The sequence below is a fragment of the Macaca nemestrina genome, chromosome 20 (genome assembly GCF_043159975.1).
Source record: "Macaca nemestrina isolate mMacNem1 chromosome 20, mMacNem.hap1, whole genome shotgun sequence".
NCBI classification, from domain to species: Eukaryota; Metazoa; Chordata; class Mammalia; order Primates; family Cercopithecidae; genus Macaca; species Macaca nemestrina.
Window position 1 is genome coordinate 22264216 of NC_092144.1, and position 21956 is coordinate 22286171.

A 21956-nucleotide genomic window follows, 5' to 3' on the forward strand; every position below is an offset into this window, starting at 1 on the left:
TTTTGCTCTATCTGCCTAAATAATTTCTTTTCAACTCCTGTAACAATAATAGTTAATGTCATAGCAAACATTTGTAAAGTATTTTTATGTATGAATAAGCAAGATAGCAAACTCTTAGTAGTGGCTGTTTTTAATTTATTTATATAAATGTGTTGGGTACAAGTGTAATTTAGTTCCATGCATAGATTGCAGAGTGATAAAATCAGGACTTTTAGGGTATCCATCACTCAAATAATGTACATTATAACTCTTAAGTAATTTGTCATCATACACCCCCTACTACCTTCTCACCCTTCTACATCAGGAGTACGTGGCCCTCAATGAACAACACAACATAGATAAATTGTTTTCTGAGACTTACATTTAAAAATCAACCTAAGAGAAAAGATGATTCCTAAGCCAATACAATGTTGGTTATATATATATACACACACATATATATACACACACACATACATATATATGCTTATAATCAAGAAACTTATACAGTCTTTCCTATGCACAAACCCAAAAGTAAAGCCAAATGGCTCCATGCAATAAACATCATGGTAATAACGTAAAAAAAAAAACTTTCTCCAATGAATGTAAATTCAGAAAGAAAATGAAGGAACTGTTCCTCTAGATGTATGGAAATCAACATAAAGATGCACAAAGACATAGGAAACACAGAAAAGCAAGGTGTATGATACTTTCAAAGAAACACAATAATTCTCCAGTATTTCAGCCTTTTTTTTTTTTTTTTTTTTGAGATGGAGTCTCACTCTGTTGCCCAGGCTGGAGTGTAGTGGTGTAATCTCTGCTCACTGCAACCTCTGCCTCCTGGGTTCAAGAAATCCTCCTCAAGACTGAGGCCTCCTGGCCTCAGTCTCCTGAGTAGCCAGGATTAAAGGCACCTGCCACCACGCCCAGCTAATTTTTATATTTTTAGTAGCAACGGGGTTTCAACATGTTGGCCAGAGTGGTCTTGAACTCCTGACCTCAGCTGATCTACCTACCTCGGCCTCCCAAAGTGCTGAGATTACAGGTGTGAGCCACTGTGCCCGGCCCAAATTTTCAGACCTTTAAAGAGGTTTTTATTTTTTTGCAGTACAAGATTTAATAGAGTGAAAACAGAGCTTCCATAAAATGGGAGGGGACCCAAAGGGGGTTGCCATTGCCTGCTTGAATGCCTGGGTTTATATCCCGATCATTATCCCTCCTGCTGTGCTCTCAGGTGATAGATGATTGGCTATTTCTTTACCTCAGTTTTTGCCTAATTAGCATTTTAGTGAGCTCTCTTTACTACCTGATTGGTCGGGCGTGAGCTAAGTTGCAAGTCCCGTCTTTAAAGGTGGATGTGGCCACTTTCCCAGCTAGGCTTAGGGATTCTTAGTCAGCCTAGGAAATCCAGCTAGTCCTGTCTCTCAGTCCCCGCTCTCAACAGGAAAACCCAAGTGCTGTTGGGGAGGTTGGCTGATGACCACTCTAACTGCTTCCTGCTGAATTGGGGCATAGTAGGGGTTGTGCAGTTGAGATTTCCTTGGGACGGGTGCCTTCGATGTCATTAACATCGGAGCATGGGCTAGCAGGCCAGTCCAGGGGTCCATGGTAGATCTTAGTCATGGACCGTATCTGGGGCTCCATTTGAAGAATGATTTGTAGCTTTACAGCTTTGATTCTGGAAAAGACAAATTTAACAAGGATGTTAAAGATACAGAGATTGAAATGTATGGCCTGCAGTGCAGGGGATTATTTCTTGGCACACTTTGCAGGCCCTGACTATCTGCTTGATAGTTTTGAAAAGGCCTGGTCCAGTAAATAATTTGGCCATCTGATGGGTGCTATCAATGCCTAAGTGAAAGGTTTGGTGAAGGGTTTTAAGTAATTTCCATTGATTAGCTGTAGGCAAAATTATTTTTCCTTCTTTGGTGGCTAACAATCCTGAGGGAAGGAAACTATGTCCTCGTGAGATTCCCCATTCTATTTCTTCTGCTGACTACTGGGGCTTGGTTTCCCAGAGGGGATTACCCCATACTAGGGGTCCTTCTATAAGCATTTCTAATGGAGGGTCCTGCCTTGCGGCTCTTTTTGCTTCAATATCCGCTTGGCGGTTCCCTTCTATTTCCCTTTCCTTTTTGATGACCCCAGCAGTGTAAGACTGCCACCAAAGAGGTTTTTAAAAAAAATCTACTCAGACAAAAATAAGGAGAAAAGAATAAAAAAGAATAAACAAAGACTGTGAGATGTTTGCGACTATATAAAGTGACTAAACTTAAAAATTATCATTATTTCTGAGGAATAAAACACATCAAAAAGTTTAGAACAAGTATTTAAGAAAATAATTGATGAAAACTTCCCAACTTTACCAATAGAATTAGACATACATATACAGGAAGCTCAGCAATCACCAGCAAAATACATTGCAAAACAGACTTCATCATGGCACATGATGAATATCTAAAGTGAAAGTGAAAGAAGTAATTATGAAATAAAGAAAACCACATCAGACAAAAAGCAGACTTCTCAGCAGAAACTTTACTGATCAGGAGAGAATGGGATGGCACTTTTAGAGTGTTGCAAGAAAAGTGCCAGCCAAAAATTTACATCAAGCTAGATTAACCTTCACAAACGAAGAATATAAAGTCTTATCCTGACAGACAAATGCTAGGGAAACCAATTACCGCTAGACTGGGCCTATAAAAGATGTTCAAGGGATTTCTAGTATAAAAATAAAGTTTAATATTCACCATCATTAAAACATATAAAAGTATAAAACTAACAGGTCTTATAAAACAAAAGAGAAAAGAAATAAATCAAATTACAACATGACAGAACTTTATTAAACCACAAAGGTAGATAAAAAGAAAAAAAACACACAAAAAAATTAACATTATGACAGTAACAAAACCTTACATATTAATATTAACCTTGAATATAAATCAATGAAATCCTTCATTGAAATGTACAGATTTATAAAATGAATAACAAAAAATGATCCAACTATACGTTGCCTATAAGAATCTCACCTTACTTGTAAGACACATGTAGATTAAAAGTAAAGGGTGGAAAATAGTAATACAAATTAGAAACCAAAAGCAAACTGCAATATCTATACTTACATCAAGTAAAACAGACTTTAAATAAAAAGCAGTAACAAAAAGGATAAAGAAGGTCATCATCCAATAATAAAGAAATCATTTCAGCAAAAGGATATAACAATTCTAAATATCTATGCACCCAACATCAAAGCACCCAGATTTTAAAAGAAATATTATTAAACCTATAGAAAGAGATAGACAGTAATATAATAATAGTGGAAAAATTTAACATTCTACTCACAGCGCTAGAGAGACCATTGAGATAGAAAAGTTGGCAAATCAACAAAGTATCCCCAGAACAAAATTATATCAACTACCTAGACCACAGAATAAAACTATAAATCAATATCAATAGAAATTTCAGAAACTATAAATTTACAAAGAATTTAAACAACATACTCATAAACAGTCACTGTGTAAATGAAGTAATTAACATGGACGGCCAGGGGTGGTAACTCACACCTGTAATCACAGCACTTTGGGAGGCTGAGGCAGGTGGATCACCTGAGGTCAGGAGCTTGAGACTAGCCTGGGCAACATGGCAAACCCCATCTCTACAAAAAATACAAAAAAATAGCTAGATGTGGTGGTGCGCACCAATGGTCCTAGCTACTCGGGAGGCTAAGATAAAAAGATCGCTTGAGCCTGGAAGGCAGAGGTTGCAGTGAGCCAAGATTGTGCCACTACACTCCAGCCTGGGTGACAGAGTAAAACCCATCTCAAAAAGAAAATTAAGATGAAAATTAAAAGTTTGTGGGAAAAAAAGATGAAAATAGAAACACAATATAATAAAATGTGAGATACAGTAAATATAGTACTAAGAGGGCAGTTTATAGCCTAAATGCCTGCACCAAAAAAGTAGAAAGCTTACATATTAAGGACCTGGCATCACACTTCAAGGAACTAGAATATTAATAACAAAACAAATTCCAAGTTAGAAGAAGAAAAACATAACAAAACTCAGAACAGAACCAAATGAAATACAGACCAAAACAATAAAAACAATCAACATAATAAAGAGTTGGTTTTTCAAAAAGACAAAATTGATAAATTGCTAGCTAGATTCATCACAAACAGAAGACAGATCTAAATAAACAAAATCAGAAATGAAAGAATAGACATTACAATGGATACAACAGTAATACAAAAGATCACTAGAAATGATTATAAACAACTAGACAGTCACAAACCTGAAAACTTAGAATAAATAAATTTATAGAAACATACGACCTCCCAAGATAGAGCCAGAAAGAAATAGAGTACCTGAACAAACCATTAATGAGTAGCATGATTGAGTCAGTAATTAAAAATGTCTTGACAAAGAAAAGCTTAGGACTAGAAAAATGCACAGCCAAATTCTAACAAATGTACAAAGAGTAATAATCCTCTTGAAACTCTTCCCAAAAATTGAGGATAATGAAATTCTTCCTAAGTCACTCTGAGGTCAGTATCACCCTGATACCAACATTAAGCAAGAACACAACAAAGAAAACTATTATTGTAATATTATTCATTATGTTATTATTAAAAATAGACAAATGGGACTTTAAAAAGTTTTGGCACAGCAAAAAAAATAATCAACAGGCTAAACAGGCAACCTACAGAATAAATGAACATATTTGCAAACTATGTGCCAAAATGAAAGTAATATTCAGAATTTACAAGTAACTTGAACAACTCAAAAATATCATAATAAAGAATCCCATTGAAAAATGGGTAAATAACATTACTAAACATTTTTCAATAAAGACATGCAAATAGCCAACACATGACAAAAATGCTCAATCTCAACTATAAATAGAGCTAGCATTTGATTTAAAAGTCTCATCACTGGGTATCTACTCAAAGAAAAATAGTTTATTATAAGAAAATGATACCTATACTTGAATATTTATTGCATGCTCACAATAGCAAACCACATATACAAGAAAAGCTTAATATTCAAACTATACAGGAAATTCAAAGCAAAGAGAAGTATAATAACAATAAAAATCCAACTGAAAAATGGTCAAAAGACTCAAAAAATATTTTGCCAGCAAATATATACACATGACCAATAGGTATATAAAATAAGTGATTAATATCACCTACCAACAGGCAATTGCAAATGAAAACAATGATGACCTTTCACTTGAACTGTGTTAGGATTGCTAATATCAAAAACAGAAAATAGAGAAATAAGTAACATCTGTCATTGTTGTTCCTGAGATTTCTGAAACAAATCTTAATATCACCACTGCTCTCACACATTTCAGACATGATGGGAAAACTTAAGAAATAACCTGACATGCAGTTCCTCAAAAATACTCAGAGATATTTTTATATTCCCCCAAAGCAATGGAAGAGCAGGTATACCATGCAGTACGTTATAAGCCATAAAGAGGAGTTTAGTTCTCACGGTACCCTCAAAGGAAAATCACTAAATAGGAAGTAGAGTCCTTAGAAAGAATTTAAGGATATGGGACAAAAATGTTCCTACTTGAGAGCTAGAGAAAAAAAAATGGCTTTTTAGGAAATCTTTGCACTGAAGCAGAGCATCCCATACCACATTTTAAGGTCTGGCATTCTTTTTGACCTTTGAACCTCTCATCTGTGTTATCTGCTTCATTCAAGCTTACCTACCTGAGTTTTAGACTACTGTCTCATGTCTCTTCACATTCTAGGGCTCTTTTATTTGCTCAAGGCAGGAGATCAGATCAGAGTTAGAGACAGTAAGGCCCGTTTTGTTAGAAAAAAGTAACATGACTTGCTAGGATTCTCCAGTTACCAACCTAGTACCATGTTCAGTAGAGAAAATATTATGAAAGATTCTAGATATTTAATTCCAAAATACTGTTTTATGATAGAACCTTTAGAATATTTAGAACATATTTTACATTTCTGGGTCTGTAGCTCTGCTATCCAATACTACTGAATTTAAAATTGGTCCTGGATATTAGATTTTAATATTTGGGCAACAATATTTATTGCCATTGAATTTCTAGAGATGGGGGTGAAACCCCATCTCTACTAAATATACAAAAATTAGCTGGGCGTGGTGGTGCACATTTATAGTCCTAGCTACTCAGAAGGCTGAGGCAGGAGAATCACTTGAACCTGGGAGGCGGAGGTGGCAGTGAGCCGAGATCAAGCCACAGCGCTTCACCCTGGGCGACAGAGTGAGAATCCATTCCCCTCCCCAACCAAAAAAAAACACCGAACTATCCAGGCAACAAAAAGCATGATGAATGTAATTGTACCTCACATTTCAATACTAACACTAAATGGAAATGCTCCACTTAAAAGACAGAACTGCAGAATGGATAAGAACTCACCTGCTGTCTTCAGGAAACTCACTTAACACAAGGACTCAAATAACATATAGGGATGGACAAAGACATTTCATGCAAATGGACACCAAAAGCAAGCAGGGATAGCTATTCTTATATCAGACAAAACAAATTTTAAAGCAACAGTGGTTAAAAAAGACAAAGAGGGACACTATATAATCATAAGTGGCCTGATCCAACAGGGAAACATCACAATCCTTAACATATACGCACCTAACACTAGAGCTCCAAAATTTATAAAACAATTACTAATAGACCTAATAAATGAGATAGACAGCAACACCATAAGAGTGAGGGACTTCAATACTCCCACTGACAGCACTAGACAGGTCATTAAGACAGAAAGTAAAGAAACAAAGGATTTAACTCTACCCCGGAACACATGAAGTTAACAGATATATACAAAACATTTAATCCAACAACTGAAGAACACACATTCTATTCAACAGCGCATGGAAGTTTTTCCAAGATAGATCATATGATAGGCCTTAAAACGAGCCTCAGTAAATTTAAGAAAATTGAAATTACATCAAGCACTCTCTCAGAGCACAGTGGAATAAAACTGGAAATCAATTCCCAAAGGAACTTTCAAAACTGTGCAAATACATGGAAATTAACCTGCTCCTGAATGAGCATTGGGTCAAAAACAAAATCAATATGGAACATAAAAATTTTTCAAACTGAATGACAATAATGACACAACCGATCAAAACCTCTGGGATACAGCTAAGGTGGTAAGAGGAAAGTTCATATCCCCAAATGACTACATCAAAAAGTCTGAAACAGAACAAACAGACAATCTAAGGTCGCATCTCAAGGAACAAGAACAAACCAAACCCAGCAGAAAAAACAAAATAACCATGATCAGAACAGAACTAATTGAAACTGAAAGAAAAAAATAAAAAAGGTAAATGAAACAAAGAGCTGCTCCTTAGAAAAGATAAATAAAATTGATAGGCCATTAGCAAGATTAACCAAGAAAAGAAGAGAGAAAATCCACATAACCTCACTGAGAAATGAAACAGGAGATATTATAACTGACACCACTGAAAGGCAAAGAATTATTCAAGGTTACTATGAACACCTTTACACACATAAACTAGAAAACCTAGAAGAAATGGATAAATTGCTGGAAAAATACAACCCTCCTAGCTTAAATGAGGAAGAATTAGATACCCTGAACAGACCAATAACAAAGAGTGAGATTAAAATGGTAATTTAAAAATCACCGAGAAAAAAAGTCCAGGACTAGACAGATTCACAGAATTCTACCAGATATTCAAAGAATTGGTACCAATCGTTTTGACACTGTTCCACAAGATAGGGAAAGAAGGAACCCTCCCTAATTCATTCTGTAAAGCCAGCATCACCCTAATACCAAAACCAGGAAAAGACAAAACCAGAAAAGAAAACTACAGATTAATATCCTTGATAAACATTGATGCTAAAATTCTTAACAAAATACTAGCTAACCAAATCCAACAACATGTCAAAAAGATAATCCACCATAATCAAGTTTGTTGCATACCAGGGATGCAGGGATGGTTTGACACACACAAGTCAACAAATGTGATACACCACATAAATAGAATTCAAAACGAATTCACATGACTATTTCAATAGATGCAGAGAAAGCATTTGACAAAAGCCAGCATCCCTTTATGATTAAAACTCTCAGCAAAGTTGGCATACAGGCGACACAACTTAATGTAATAAAATCTATCTATGACAAACCCACAGTCAAAATAATAGTGAATGGGGAAAAGTTGAAAGCATTCCCTCTGAGAACAGAAAAAAGAAAGGATGCCCACTCTCAACACTCCTCTTCAACACAGTTCTGGAGTCCTATCCAGAGAAATAAGACAAGAAATAAACAGCATCCAAATCAGTAAACAGGAAGTCAAACTGTACCTGTTTGCTGATGATGAGATCATTTACCTTGAAAACCCTGAGGACTCCTCCAGAAAGCTCCTCAAACTGATAAAAGAATTCAGCAGTTTCTGGATACAAGACTAATGTAAAAAAATCAGTAGCTCTTTTATTCACCAACAGCAAGCAAATGGAGAAATAATCAAGAACTCAACCTCTTTTACAATAGCTGAACAAAAATAAAATACTTAGGAACATACCTAATGAAGGAGTCGAAAGAACTCTACAAGGAAAACTACAAAACACTGCTGAAAGATATCATAGATGACACAAACAAATAGAAACACAGCCCATGCTCATGGATGGGTAGAATCAAATTTGTGAAAATGACCATACTGCCAAAAGCAATCTACAAACTCAACAGAATCCTCATCAAAATACCGCCATCATTCTTCACAGAGTTAGAAAAAACAATTCTAAAATTCATATAGAGCCCACATAGCCAAAGCAAGACTAAGCAAAAAGAACAAATCTGGAGGCACCACACTACCTGATTTCAAACTATAAGGCTGTAGTCACCAAAACAGCATGGTACTGGTATAAAAATAGGCACATAGACCAAAGGAAGAGAGAACCCAGAAATAAACCCAAATGCTTACAGCCAACTGATCTTCAACAAAGCAAACAAAAACATAATGTGGGGAAAGGACACCCTTTTCAACAAATGGTGCTGGGATAATTGGCCAGTCACATGTAGGAGAATGAAACTGGATACTCATTTCTCACCTTATACCAAAAATCAACTCAAGATGAATTAAGGACTTAAACCTAAGACCTGAAACTATAAAAATTTGCAAGATAACATTGGAAAAACCCTTCTAGGCATTAGCTAGGCAAAAATTTCATGACCAAAAACCCAAAAGCAAATGCAGTAAAAACAAAGACAAATAGCTGGGACCTAATTAAACTAAAGAGATTTTGCATGGCAAATGAAACAGTCAGCAGAGTAAACAGAGAACTCACAGAGTGGGAGAAAATCTTCACAATCTATACATCTGCCAAAGGACTAATATCCAGAATCTACAGTGAACTCAAACAAATCAGTCAGAAAAGAAAATCCCATCAAAAAGTGGGCCAAAGACATGAATAGACAATTCTCAAAAGAAGATATAAAAATGGCTAACAAACATTTAAAAAGTTCAACATCACTAATGATAAGGGAAATGCAAATCAAAACCACAATGCCATACCACCTTATTCCTGCAAGAATGGCTATAATCAAAATATCAAAAAACTGTAGATGTTGGCTTGGATGCAGAGATCAGGGAACACTTCTACACTGCTAGTGGAAAGGTAAACTAGTACAGCTGCTACGGAAAAAAGTGTGGAGATTCCTTAAAGAACTAATAGTAGAACTACCATTTGATCCAGCAATCCCACCACTGGGTAACTACCCACAGGAAAAGAAGTCATTATTTGAAACATAGACCAATGGAACAGAGAACCCAGAAATAAACCCAAATACTGACTACTTGAAAAAGATACTTGAACATCCATATTTCTAGCAGCACAATTCACAATTTCAGACTCGTGGAACCAACCAAAATGCCCATCAATCAATGAGTAGATAAAGAAACTATGACATGTACATATATGTTGGAATACTACTCAGCCACAAAAAGAAATTAACAGCATTTGCAATGACCTGGATGATATTGGAGATTATTATCCTAAGTGAATTAACTGAGGAATGGAAAATCAAACATATATTCTTGCTGATATGTGGGAGGTAAGCTATGAGGATGCAAAGGCATAAGAATGATAAAATAGACTTTGAAGACTTGGGGGGAAGAGTAGGAAGGGAGAGGGATAAAAGACAACATATATGGTGCAGTGTATACTGCTCAGGTGATGGGTCCATCAGGGTCTCACAAATCACCACTAAAGAACTTACTCATCTAACCAAATACCACCTGTACCCCAATAAATAATGGCACAATGAAATTAAAAAAATTATTATTATACTTACAGACCAGCTTACATAATGAATATTCCATAAACTATTACACAGGCTGGGCACGGTGGCTCACACCTGTAATCCCAGCATTTTGGGAGGCCGAGGTGCGTGGATCACCTGAGGTCAGAAGTTCGAGACCAGCCTGACCAACACAGTGAAACCCTGCCTCTACCAAAAATACAAAAATTAGCTGGGCGTATTGGCGGGCACCTGTAATCCCAGCTACCTGGGAGGCTGAGGCAGGGGAACTGCTTGAACCCGAAAGGCAGAGGTTGCAATGAGCCAAGATCACACCATTGCACTCCAGTCTGGGCAACAGAGCAAGACTTCATCCCCCCAAAAAAAAAGAAGAAAGAAAAAGAAAAAGAAAAAAACTACTAAACAAACAAAAAAAAATTATGGGTCTAACATGAGTAACAGTCAAATTAAAACAGGTATTTTGCATGGGGAGACTCTGAAGCATAAACCAAAAAGTTATACCGTAATAAATTTAATACAAAGCAGAGAGCATAGACTTACTTTCAGTAATTTTGAGAATTTTTGTTTTCTCTCTAGTAAATTAGACACCTTCTTAAAATGATTTATTTTGTTCCAATATTACTTTTTTTTGGCTAAAAATAGTTTCAAACATACACTAATACAAACACACTACATAATTTATTTACACCTAAGATTTATCTTTAGACTAATAGATCTGTATATTTAATTCCATATAAATCAATACTAAGAGTTCATATATGCTTGCAGCCAGAGGCCACATGTTAAAATAAAAATATATTAAAATTTTAAAAAATATTTATTCAGGACACAGAAATGTATGGATTTTACTTGGGTTTGTATATAATTTTCATTATGACCATAAAAATGACCCTGTAGTCAATAACAACTTAATTGTACATTTAAAAATAACTAAAACTGAAGAACTGAATTGCTTGTAATACAAAGAATAAATGCTAGAGGTAATGGATATGTCGTTTCCTCTGATGTGATTATTACATATCACATGCCTGTATCAAAATATGCCATATATGGCATAAACATATACACATATTACATATCCACAAAAATTAAGAAAAATAAATTTGAATGTAAAAATAAGAATAAAATTTAACCTATAGGAACAATATTTTTTAACTTATTGGCAATTTAAAGCCACTGGCAAAAAGATTACTAGAGATCTCAGTCCATTATCTTACCAAATAGTGTATTGTTACCATGTTTTACCTACACCACTGAATAAGGTGGAATAGGTTAAAGTTAGTGGCATAATGCTTCAATGAATTCATGATAGTATTTAACATGTTAAAAATGCTGAATTAAAAAGTTCACACATAATTTATAATTTTAAAATATAATGTATATTATTCCATAAAAGTACAATATTACTAACTTAATGTTAACTAAATAAGAAAGCTTTTCTTTCATAATGATGCAGAAAAATATTACTCTGAACACCTACCTCATGCATAACTCAATATTATGTTAACCCAAAGAGCCTCTTTACTTAAATTTTCATCATGTATCTTACATTTTAAGGTCCTTACCTTTCCATAGAAAAGGTCACAAATAATACCTACCTAATAAAAAAGAATCTCTCATATCTTTTATGCACCAACAATTAGTCACGTTTTCACATGTGAATACACTAGGAATGGTGAAACAGCATGAAGTAATTTAAGAGTTTAACTCCATTATTATTCGCTTTTAAAAAATTCTGTATTTTCAAAAAAAAAGTATACTTTGAATGTAATTATAACTCTCCAAAAAAATTCTACTTCTTTTAAAGTTGTACACAATTAATGCTTACACAAACTTTAGTTCGTATTATTTCCTACACTCAGCACTCTGATTTAGTGTAATGTCTAAAGTTTGAGTGCCCTAGATATTTCTACCATGAATTATTCCCTGATATTTACATAGACTTAATTTTGGATTGAACATCTTTCATATTTAATGCATCTGCAAAAATATATTTTAGTATGAACTCTTTGGTGTTTTATAATTTGTAGTTTTTGAAAAAACGTTTTTCCAAATTCAGCATATTTGTAGGGTTTTCTTCAATATAAACTCCCTGATACTGAACAAAATTTTAATAACTCCCTCAGGGTTTTCCTGTAGTACAAAATGTGTACAATAAGCTCTGTGATACAAGTAAAGGTATTACAACCCTCTTCATATTTGTAATGCTTTTTCAAAATAAATACTCTTCTGCACTTTAAAGACATACGTTCTTATCTTTTGATGGTAATTAGACTTTTAATGCTTTTATTTAGTATGAACTCTTTGATTTTGAGTAAGATGTGAGCAGGTATTAATGGTTTTTTTACTTTGTCTATATTTGTACATTTGTTTTCAAATATAAACGCTTTCTGGTGCAATAAGCTGTAAGCATTGGTTAGAAGCTTGGCCACATTGTTCACAGTGGTAGTTTTTTCCAGTATGAATTACCTTACCCACAATCAATTGTTGACAATCATTTAAAGTCTTTGTCACATTCTTCACATTTCTAGGATTTGTCAGGAGCATGATTTTCTTTGTTTAGAAAAGTTTGAGGTGCTGTCAAAAGCATTGGCACATCTTTCAGATCTGCAGTTTGTCTTCAGTATGAATAATCTTATATCTGTTAAGAATTGAGGACTTTTTTAGGCTTTCCATATTATTCACACTTGTAAGATTTCTCTCCAATATGAGTTATCTTATCTGTAGTGAGATGTAAGGACTGGTTAAAGGCTTTGCCAATTTTTTCCCATTTGTAGGGTTGCTGTCCAGCATGAATTTTTTTATGTTTAGTTAGGGCTGAGGACTAGAAAAACACTTTGCCACATTCTTCACATTTGTAGGGTTTTACTCCAGTATGAAATTATCTTATGTTTAATAAAGGTTGAAGACAGGTTAAAAGATTTCCCACATTTCTTCAGATTTGCAGGGTTTCTCTCCAGTTTGAATTCTCTTATGGTTACTCAGGATTGAAGACTGCTTAAAGGCTTTGCCACATTTTTCACATTTTTAAGGTTTCTCTTCAGTATGAATTATGTTTAGTAAGAGTTGAGGAACACTTAAAGGCTTTGCCACATTTTTCACATTTGTAAGGTTTCTCTCCAGTGTGCATCCTCTTACGTCTACTTAGGGGTGAGGATCATATGCTTTGCCACATTCTTCACATTCGTAGGGGTTATTTGCAGTATGAATTATCTTATGTGTAGTAAGATTTGAGAATCGATTAAAAGCTTTCCCACATTCTTCACACTTGTAAGGTTCCTCTCCAGTGTGAATTATCTAATGTTTAGTAAGATTTGAGGATTAAAAGCTTTTTCACATTCTTCACATTTGTAGGGTTTCTCTCCAGTGCGCATCCTCTTATGTTTAGCGTTGAGGACCATATACATGCTTTGCCACATTCTTCACATTTGTAAGGTTTCTCTCTAGTATGAATTATCTCATGTTCAGTAAGGGTTGAGAAACTTATAAATGCTTTCCCACATGCTTTACCCTTTTTAAGGTTTCTCTCAAGTATGAATTCTCTTATGCTTAAAAAGGGTTGAGGACCAGATAAATGATTTACCACATTCGTCACACTTGTAAGGTTTCTCTCCAGTATGAATTATCTTATGCGTAGCAAGATTTGAGGATCGATTAAACGCTTTGCCACATTCTTCACACTTGTAAGGTTTCTCTCCGGTATGAATTATCTTATGTGTACTAAGATTTGAGGATTGACTAAAAGCTTTGCCACATTCTTCACATTTGTAGGGTTTCTCTCCAGTGTGAATCCTCTTATGTTTAGATAGGGTTGAGGACAATATAAAAGCTTTGCCACATTCTTCACATTTGTAGGGTTTCTCTCCAGTATGAATTATCTTATGTGCAGTAAGGGTTGAGGATTGGCTAAAAGCTTTGCCACATTCTTCACATGTGTAGGGTTTCTCTCCAGTGTGCATTCTCTTATGTGTAGTTAGGGCTGAGGATCGGCTAAATGCTTTACCACATTCTTCACATTTGTAGGGTTTCTCTCTAGTATGAATTTTCTTATGTTCAGTAAGGTTTGAGGACCATATAAATGCTTTGCCACATTCTTCACACTTGTAAGGCTTCTCTCCAGTATGAATTATCTTATGTTTAGTAAGATTTGAGGATCGATGAAAAGCTTTGCCACATTCTTCACATTTGAAGGGTTTCTCTCCAGTGTGAATCCTTTTATGTTTACTTAGGGTTGAGGGCCATATAAATGCCTTACCACATTCTTCACATTTGTAGGGTTTCTCTCCAGTATGAATTATCCTATGTGTAGTAAGGTGCCCGAACTGTCTAAAAGCTTTGGCACATTCTTCACATTTGTAGGGTTTCTCTCCCGTGTGCAGCCTCTTATGTCTAGTTAGGGTTGAGGACCATACAAATGCTTTGCCACATTCTTCACATTTGTAGGGTTTCTCTCCAATGTGCATCCTCTTATGTATGGTTAGGGCTGAGGGTTGGCTAAATGCTTTACCACATTCTTCACATTTGCAGGGTTTCTCTCCAGTGTGTATCCTCTTATGTATGGTTAGTGTGGAGGATTGGCTAAATGCTTTGCCACATTCTTCACACTTGTAAGGTTTCTCTGCAGTATGAGTTATCTTATGTGTAGCATAATTTGAGGATCGATTAAAAGCTCTGCCATATTCTTCACATTTGTAGGGCTTTTCTTCAGTATGAGGCTTCTTATGATTAGTAAGGGTTGAGGACCAATGAAAGGTTTTTCCACATTCTTTACATTTGTATGGCTTCTCTGTAGTATAAATGCTTTTATGGTGGGTTTTGTGTGAAAGCATGCAAAATGATTTGACACAATTTTTACATTTGAAAGGTTTCTTTCTAGTATGTCTTATCTTATATCTGTTTAAATTTATAAATTTATAAAAGACTTTCATATATTTACCACATTGAGATACTTTGCCCTGGGTAGTTGTGAAACACTGGTTAAGTACATTATAGCCTTCTTTGTGTACCTTACACTCATCCACACTTTTACAACCTTTTCTTAACTGTAAGTTCTCATGTCCACATTTTTCAAATCTTCTTAGTATTACTTTTTGAAAAGAATCTTCCATGCCCTGCTCTGGCCAAATGTCTTGAGCAAAATGAGGACATATACCTGGAAAAAAAAAAATTAAAATAATTTACTCCACTTACTATATAAATATAGTTTAAAAATCTTACCTATAAAATTATACAACCTACATAAACAAGATGGTTTTGCAAAAATACCACAGACCCTAATTCTTTCACAGACATTTAAATGTAAGAAAAACATACAAACCAAAATACATCTGTGGGAAATTTATAAATCAGTTAAGTGTGTGCAGTGTTCCAGATGAGCACAATGCAAAAAACCACATAGAAGAAAAAGAAAAGTCTAAATTAACCCAACACAGCTTTTCCTGCTTCCCACTATAACATAGTGCCTTTAGAAGTAAATTGCAAACTCTTGATTTCTGTTTTAAAAGAAAGGTAAGATACTGGCACATTCATTGTCATTTCTGGCTTTTAGGGGCTTTTCCTGACACTGTTTTCTGTCTCTCATGACATAAAGTGCTGACAGAAATGGTGGTATACTTTGGAATGAGAGTTTCAGTCTGCTGAGATCAAAGAAAAATGTTCCAGCAGCAGCGAGACTGCAGTGCCACAGAAAAGGAACAAGTGTAGCAAGTGATTACTGACTCCTACAAAGTAACATGAATAAACTCTAACTAAAAAATAAACACAAAATTTCAGGCAACACAGGTCCTAAGAATATGTCTGAAAAACTCCCATAATCACGAGCCAAGATAATTGTTTTCAGACTATGCCAGGAGCTACATTATAAAAATTTTGACAGGTAGTTTTTTTAATGTAAAAAACTGAAAGCTTATAATATATACAAAATAGGGCAGTATCATCCCATCAAAAATATCGTAAAATTTTCTGAAATATAAAAAACTAAGATTTATACATTAATTTTAAGAATTGTTAATAAATTGAATACTGATTAAAACAAGAACAGAGACAAGTATGGAAAATCAGAAAAATGAGGACGAGAACAAAAATATTTAACATTTCAAAAAAAGACAGAAACTGTGGATGTAAAAAATACAAAAGGAAACTAAAAGATCCTAAAAGTTAGAAAAAAAGATGTAAAAATAAAGGAGCTCTGTTGAGGTTTTGGCTGGGGGGCGGTGGCTCACGCCTGTAATCCCAACACTTTGGTAGGCCAAGACAGGCGGATCATGAGGTCAGGAGATCGAGACCATCCTGGCTAACATGGTGAAACCCCATCGCTACTAAAACAATAGAAAAAATTAGCCGGGCGTGGTGGTGGGTGCCTGCAATCCCAGCTACTCTGGAGGCTGAGGCATGAGAATGGCATGAACCTGGGAGGCTGAGCTTGTACTGAGCCAAGAACGTGCCACTGTACTCCAGCCTGGGCAACAGAGGCAGACTCTGTCTCAAACAAACAAACAAAAAAAGAAGCTCAACAAATATATATGCAAATACACAAAAGTAGAATTTCTTAGCATTATCCTAGTGGTGCAGAAAACATTTTTAATTATTCTCTGAAATTTGAAAGATAAAAGCAGAGAAATCATTATAAACATCTGTTAATGAATATACAATATAAAAGATATAAATAGCAACATAAATGACAAGTTTTAGAGATGATGTAATAAAAAAGAATTTTTGTATACAGCTTAAGTTTTTTTTTTTTTGCCAGATTAAAATATATTATTGTATTTTTTACACGTTATATGTAATCACCAATGTACCACAAAAATATTTGTATAAATACACAAAACAGGCTGGGTGTAATTGCTCATGCCTGTAATTCCAGCACTTTGGGAGGTCGAGGCGGGTGGATCATGAGGTCAAGAGATTGAGACCACCTTGGCCAACATGGTGAAACCCCGTCTATACTAAAAAAGGAAAAATCAGCCAGGAATAGTGGCACCTGCTTGTATTCCCAGCTACTCAGGAGGCTCAGGCAGAAGAATCACTTCAACCTGGGAGGCAAAGATTGTAGTAAGCTGAGATACACCACTGTACTCCAGCCTGGGTGAGAGAGTGAGACTACATCTCAAAAAAAAAAAAAAAAATTTGTATGCAACTTAAGTTTATTTATTTTTTGCCAGATTAAAATAAATTGTTGTATCTTTTAGAGGTTATATGTAATGCCCAAGGTACCACAAAAATATTTCTATAAATTCACAAAAGAGGCTGGGTGCAGTGTCTCACACGTGTAATTATAGCACTTTGGGAGGCCGAGGTGAGTGGATCACCCGAGGTCAGGAGTTCAAGACCAGCCTGATCAACATGGAGAAACGCTGTCTCTACTAAAAATACAAAATTAGCCAGGTGTGGTGGCGCATGCCTCTCATACTAGCTACTCGGGAGGCTGAGGCAAAAGAATCACTTGAATCCGGGAGGCAGAGGTTGTGGTGAGCTGAGATCACGCCATTGCACTCCAACTTGGACAACAAGAGTGAAACTCCACCTCAAAAAGAGAAAAAAAAAAAAGAGAGAAAAGAAAACAATGAAAGCATATAAACACAATCTTCAAAAAGACAACAATGGAAGAAGAATAAATGAGAGACACAGACGTAAAAATCAAATAAAATGCTTAATAACAAAGTTTCTTTCAGAAAATTATTTAAATATATAGAAAATTAACTTTTAAATTGAGACATATTTTCAATAGATAGATTTATTAAAACATTTTAAAAAGCCAAGATACATTTTGCCTTTCTACAAGAGTCAGTTGAGATCTAATTTTAAGGCCGGGTGCAGTCGCTCACATCTGTAATCCCAGCACTTAGGGAGGTTGAGAAAGATGGATGACAAGGTCAAGGGTTCAAGACCAGCCTGGCCAACATGGTGAAAGCCCGTCTCTATTAAAAATACAAAAATTAGCAAGGTGTCGTGGCAGGCACCTGAAATCTTAGTTATTTGAAAGACTAAAGCAGAAAGTCACTTGAAACCGGAAGGCGGAGGTTGCAGTAAGTGGAGATCACGCCACTGCACTCCCGCCCGGGTAAAAGAGTGAAACTCTGTTTCAAAAAAACAAAATAAATAAAATAAATCTAATGATTAAAAAAGATTGGAAGTGGCAGGATGGAAGTAGACATTCCATGCAAACATTAATCAAATGAGAGCAGAAACAGTAAAAATAATCATACACAAGCTACATCTTAAGTCAAAAAGCATAATATTTTATAAAATATACTTGACATCGAAACTCCAAAGAAACAAAGAAGGACATCAAAAAACATAGATTAATTCACTGGAAACCTATGAGAAATCTCTGTGTGTGTGTGTGTGTGTGTGTGTGTGTATGTGTGTGTGTGTGTCTCACATTAGGGTTCCAAATACATAAAGCAAATTAGTAGAAAGGAAGAAACACAAAGAAAGCAATATAATTAGATGAAGATATTTTAATAATACACTTTCTGTAACAAAAACTAAAACAAGAAAGAACGTTAACAAGGGAACAGACTACTTAAAGGTTGTATAAAACAATTACTCCAAACAAAGCTATGGAGAACACTCCTTAACAACATCAGAATACACACCCTTCTCAATAGCTCATATGTTTTCCTTGATAGACTGCATCTTACGCCAAAAAGGAAATCTTACCAAAATTTTTATTTTTATTTATTTATTTATTTTGAGATGGAGTTTTGCTCTTGTTGCCCAGGCTGGAGTGCAATGGCACGATCTAGGCTCACCACAACCTCTGCCTCCCAGGTTCAAGCTATTCTCCTGCCTCAGCCTCCCGAGTAGCTGGGATTATAGGCATGCGCAACCACGCCTGGCTAATTTTGTATTTTTAGTAGAGACAGGGTTTCTCCATGTTGGTCAGGCTGTCTCAAACTCCCAACCTCAGGTGATCCACCTGCCTCGGCCTCCCAAACTGCTGTGAATACAGGTGTGAACCATGGCACCCAGCCTTCAAAATGTTTAAAAGTAAAATTTTATGAACTACTTTCTATGACCAAAATGGAATGAGTGTACAACGACAAGAGAAAAAAACTGAAAAATTTACAAATACACAGAAATTAAACAACACATTACTGAGTGTGCTCTTATGCAGATATTGAAATAGTTAAATTGTGAAGAGGTCCATCCTGCTCAATGCAATCTACATATTTAATGCAATGTTTTCCAAATTCCTCATTGCATTTTTGAAGAAACAGAAACAGCAACCCCAAAAGTATATAGAAGTTCAAGAGACAATAAAGTACCCAGGAAACTTAAAAAAAAAAATGCTGGAGGCATTAAAGTTCTTAATTCAAAACATGCTACAAAGCTACAGAGTTAAAACAATTTGGTACGAACATAAAGGTAAATAAGTAGACTATAAAATAGAATGCAGCACGTATATAAACTTTTACATAGATTATCATATAAGGAGTCATTTACATACTCCTAATTATAGCGGCATTGTTACTGTAAGCTAATAGGTGAAAGCAATGCAAATTTCTTTCACTAAATAATTCAGTAGATATAATTTGAAATATAAAAATTCTGAGGCCAGGCACAGCGGCTCATACCTGTAATCCCAGCACTTTGTGAGGCTGAGGCAGGCAGATCACCTGAGATCAGGAGATCGAGGCCAGCCTGACCAACGTGGAGAAATGCCATCTCTACTAAAAATACAAAATTAGCCGGGTGTGGAGGCACATGCCTGTAATCCCAGGTACTTGGAGGGCTGAGGCAGTAGAATCGCTTGAACCTGGGATGCAGAGGTTGCGGTGAGCCGAGACTGTGCCATTGCACTCACTGCAGCCTGGGCAACAAGAGTGAAACTCTGTCTAAAAAAAAAAAAAAACCAAATTCTAGAATATAACTCAGTATTCAAAAAGCAGGAAATATTCTACGAACTATAAATATAAATCTTGACAGCATTATGCAAAATGAAATGAGCCAGCCACAAAAAGACAGAGATTGTATGAGATATATGAAGGAGTTACACTCTTAGAAACAAAGAACAGCGTGGTTTTTGCAAAGTGCCATAAAACAGAAAAAACTGGGGCCAGGCATGGTGGCTTACATCTGTAATCCCAGCACTTTGGGAGGCCGAGGCGGTTGTATCACCTAAGGTCAGGGGTTTGAAACCAGCCTGGCCAACATGGCGAAACCCCATCTACTAAAAATGTAAAAATTAGCCAAGCATGGCGGTGGGCACCTGTAATCCCAGCTACTCAGAACGCTGAGGCACTAAAATTGCTTGAACATGGGAGGTGGAGGTTGCAGTGAGCTGAGATCGCACCATTGCACTCCAGCAAGGGTTGACAGAGCAAGACTCCATCTCAAAAAAGAAAAAAAGAAGGAAAAATTGGCAGTTGTTTAATATGTATGAAGATTTAGCTTTGCAAGAGAAAAACATTTTAGCAATATGTTGCATGACAATGTCAAGGTAACTAATATGACTAAACTGAATATTTAAAATATTTTGTGGTAAATTTTGTTGTGTTTTTTGGACAAGTAAAAATAAACAATAATACCTAAAAGAGATACAGAATTATGATTGTTTTAAATTATACTCAAATCCAAGTGTTTCTACCTCACAAAAATTATATAGATTCACAAATAAATAGGATGTTGAAATTACAAGAATTTTATGACTTCTCATCTACACAGGATTAGAAAAACATTCACAACAAACTTACACAACAAATATACATGTTATTAAAAAAATACAAGGATAACATTTATACAGGCAAACAAACATAGAGATAATTCTATTAGAAAAAGACATATGGCTAATTCATATATAATTTTGCTCCACAATGTCTTAAATTGTATAAAGTTAAATATTGGCATGCACAATTATAATATATACTAAAAAATCAAAACACAATTAACGGATGTGTGATGGCATACCCTAAAATATGTAACAGAAAAATATAAAATTCCAAAACAAAATTAAAACATGGAATGTAAAAGTTATTAGATACTATCAACTGTATCAATATATTAACTAAGAAAATCTCAGAAGAAGAATATGGAAAAAAAATAACATAGAGATTACTTGAAGATATAAAAGGGTGAGAACTTCCCAAATTTTGATGTAATAAAAGGAAAAAATATTTCTAACCAATAGTATTTGATTTAAAGTTATTTCTCTGTAAAAGATGAAAATAAAAAAAAAAAACAAAATAAAAGATGAGGGTGTTCACCAGTAGCACAGTCCTACCAAAAAAAATGGTACATGGTGGCCAGGCACTGTGGCTCATGCCGGTAATTTTACAGTTTTAGGAGGCCAAGGCTGTCAGAACACTAGAGGCCAGGAGTTTCAGGTCAGCCTGAGTAATACAGTGAGACTCTACATATAGCAATAAGAATTGTTATAATGAGTCAATTTTGTTTAAAAATAAAATACTACTGGACAGCATCATAAAACCATATATAACATAAAGCTCTCTATTAAATGTAAATATACAGACAAATATAGAAACTTTTACTATCATAAAGATGATGCATATAACTCTTAAAGCTATTCTGTAGAATATTTAAAACAAAATAAAAACCTGCATGAATGTTAATAAATACACAATATGAAATAATTTTTAATATTAATGACAAACTGAAAAATATAGAGGTATAACCTTTATATTCAATCGAAGTTGTCATGAGATAGAAATATACTGTTTT

At 35.1% G+C, this 21956-nt stretch overlaps 1 protein-coding gene across 1 annotated transcript in view; it reads right to left on the minus strand.

The window, feature by feature from the left end:
- Positions 1–864: 864 nt before the first annotated feature.
- Positions 865–21956, minus strand: part of LOC105494263 (zinc finger protein 726) — a 37766-nt gene continuing 16674 nt past the window's right edge. The window contains 6 exon segments of the mRNA XM_024796689.2: positions 865–13323; positions 13325–13430; positions 13433–13594; positions 13597–13659; positions 13662–13788; positions 13790–15423. Coding sequence (XP_024652457.2) covers positions 13185–13323; positions 13325–13430; positions 13433–13594; positions 13597–13659; positions 13662–13788; positions 13790–15423 — 2231 coding nt within the window. The 3' untranslated portion in view covers positions 865–13184.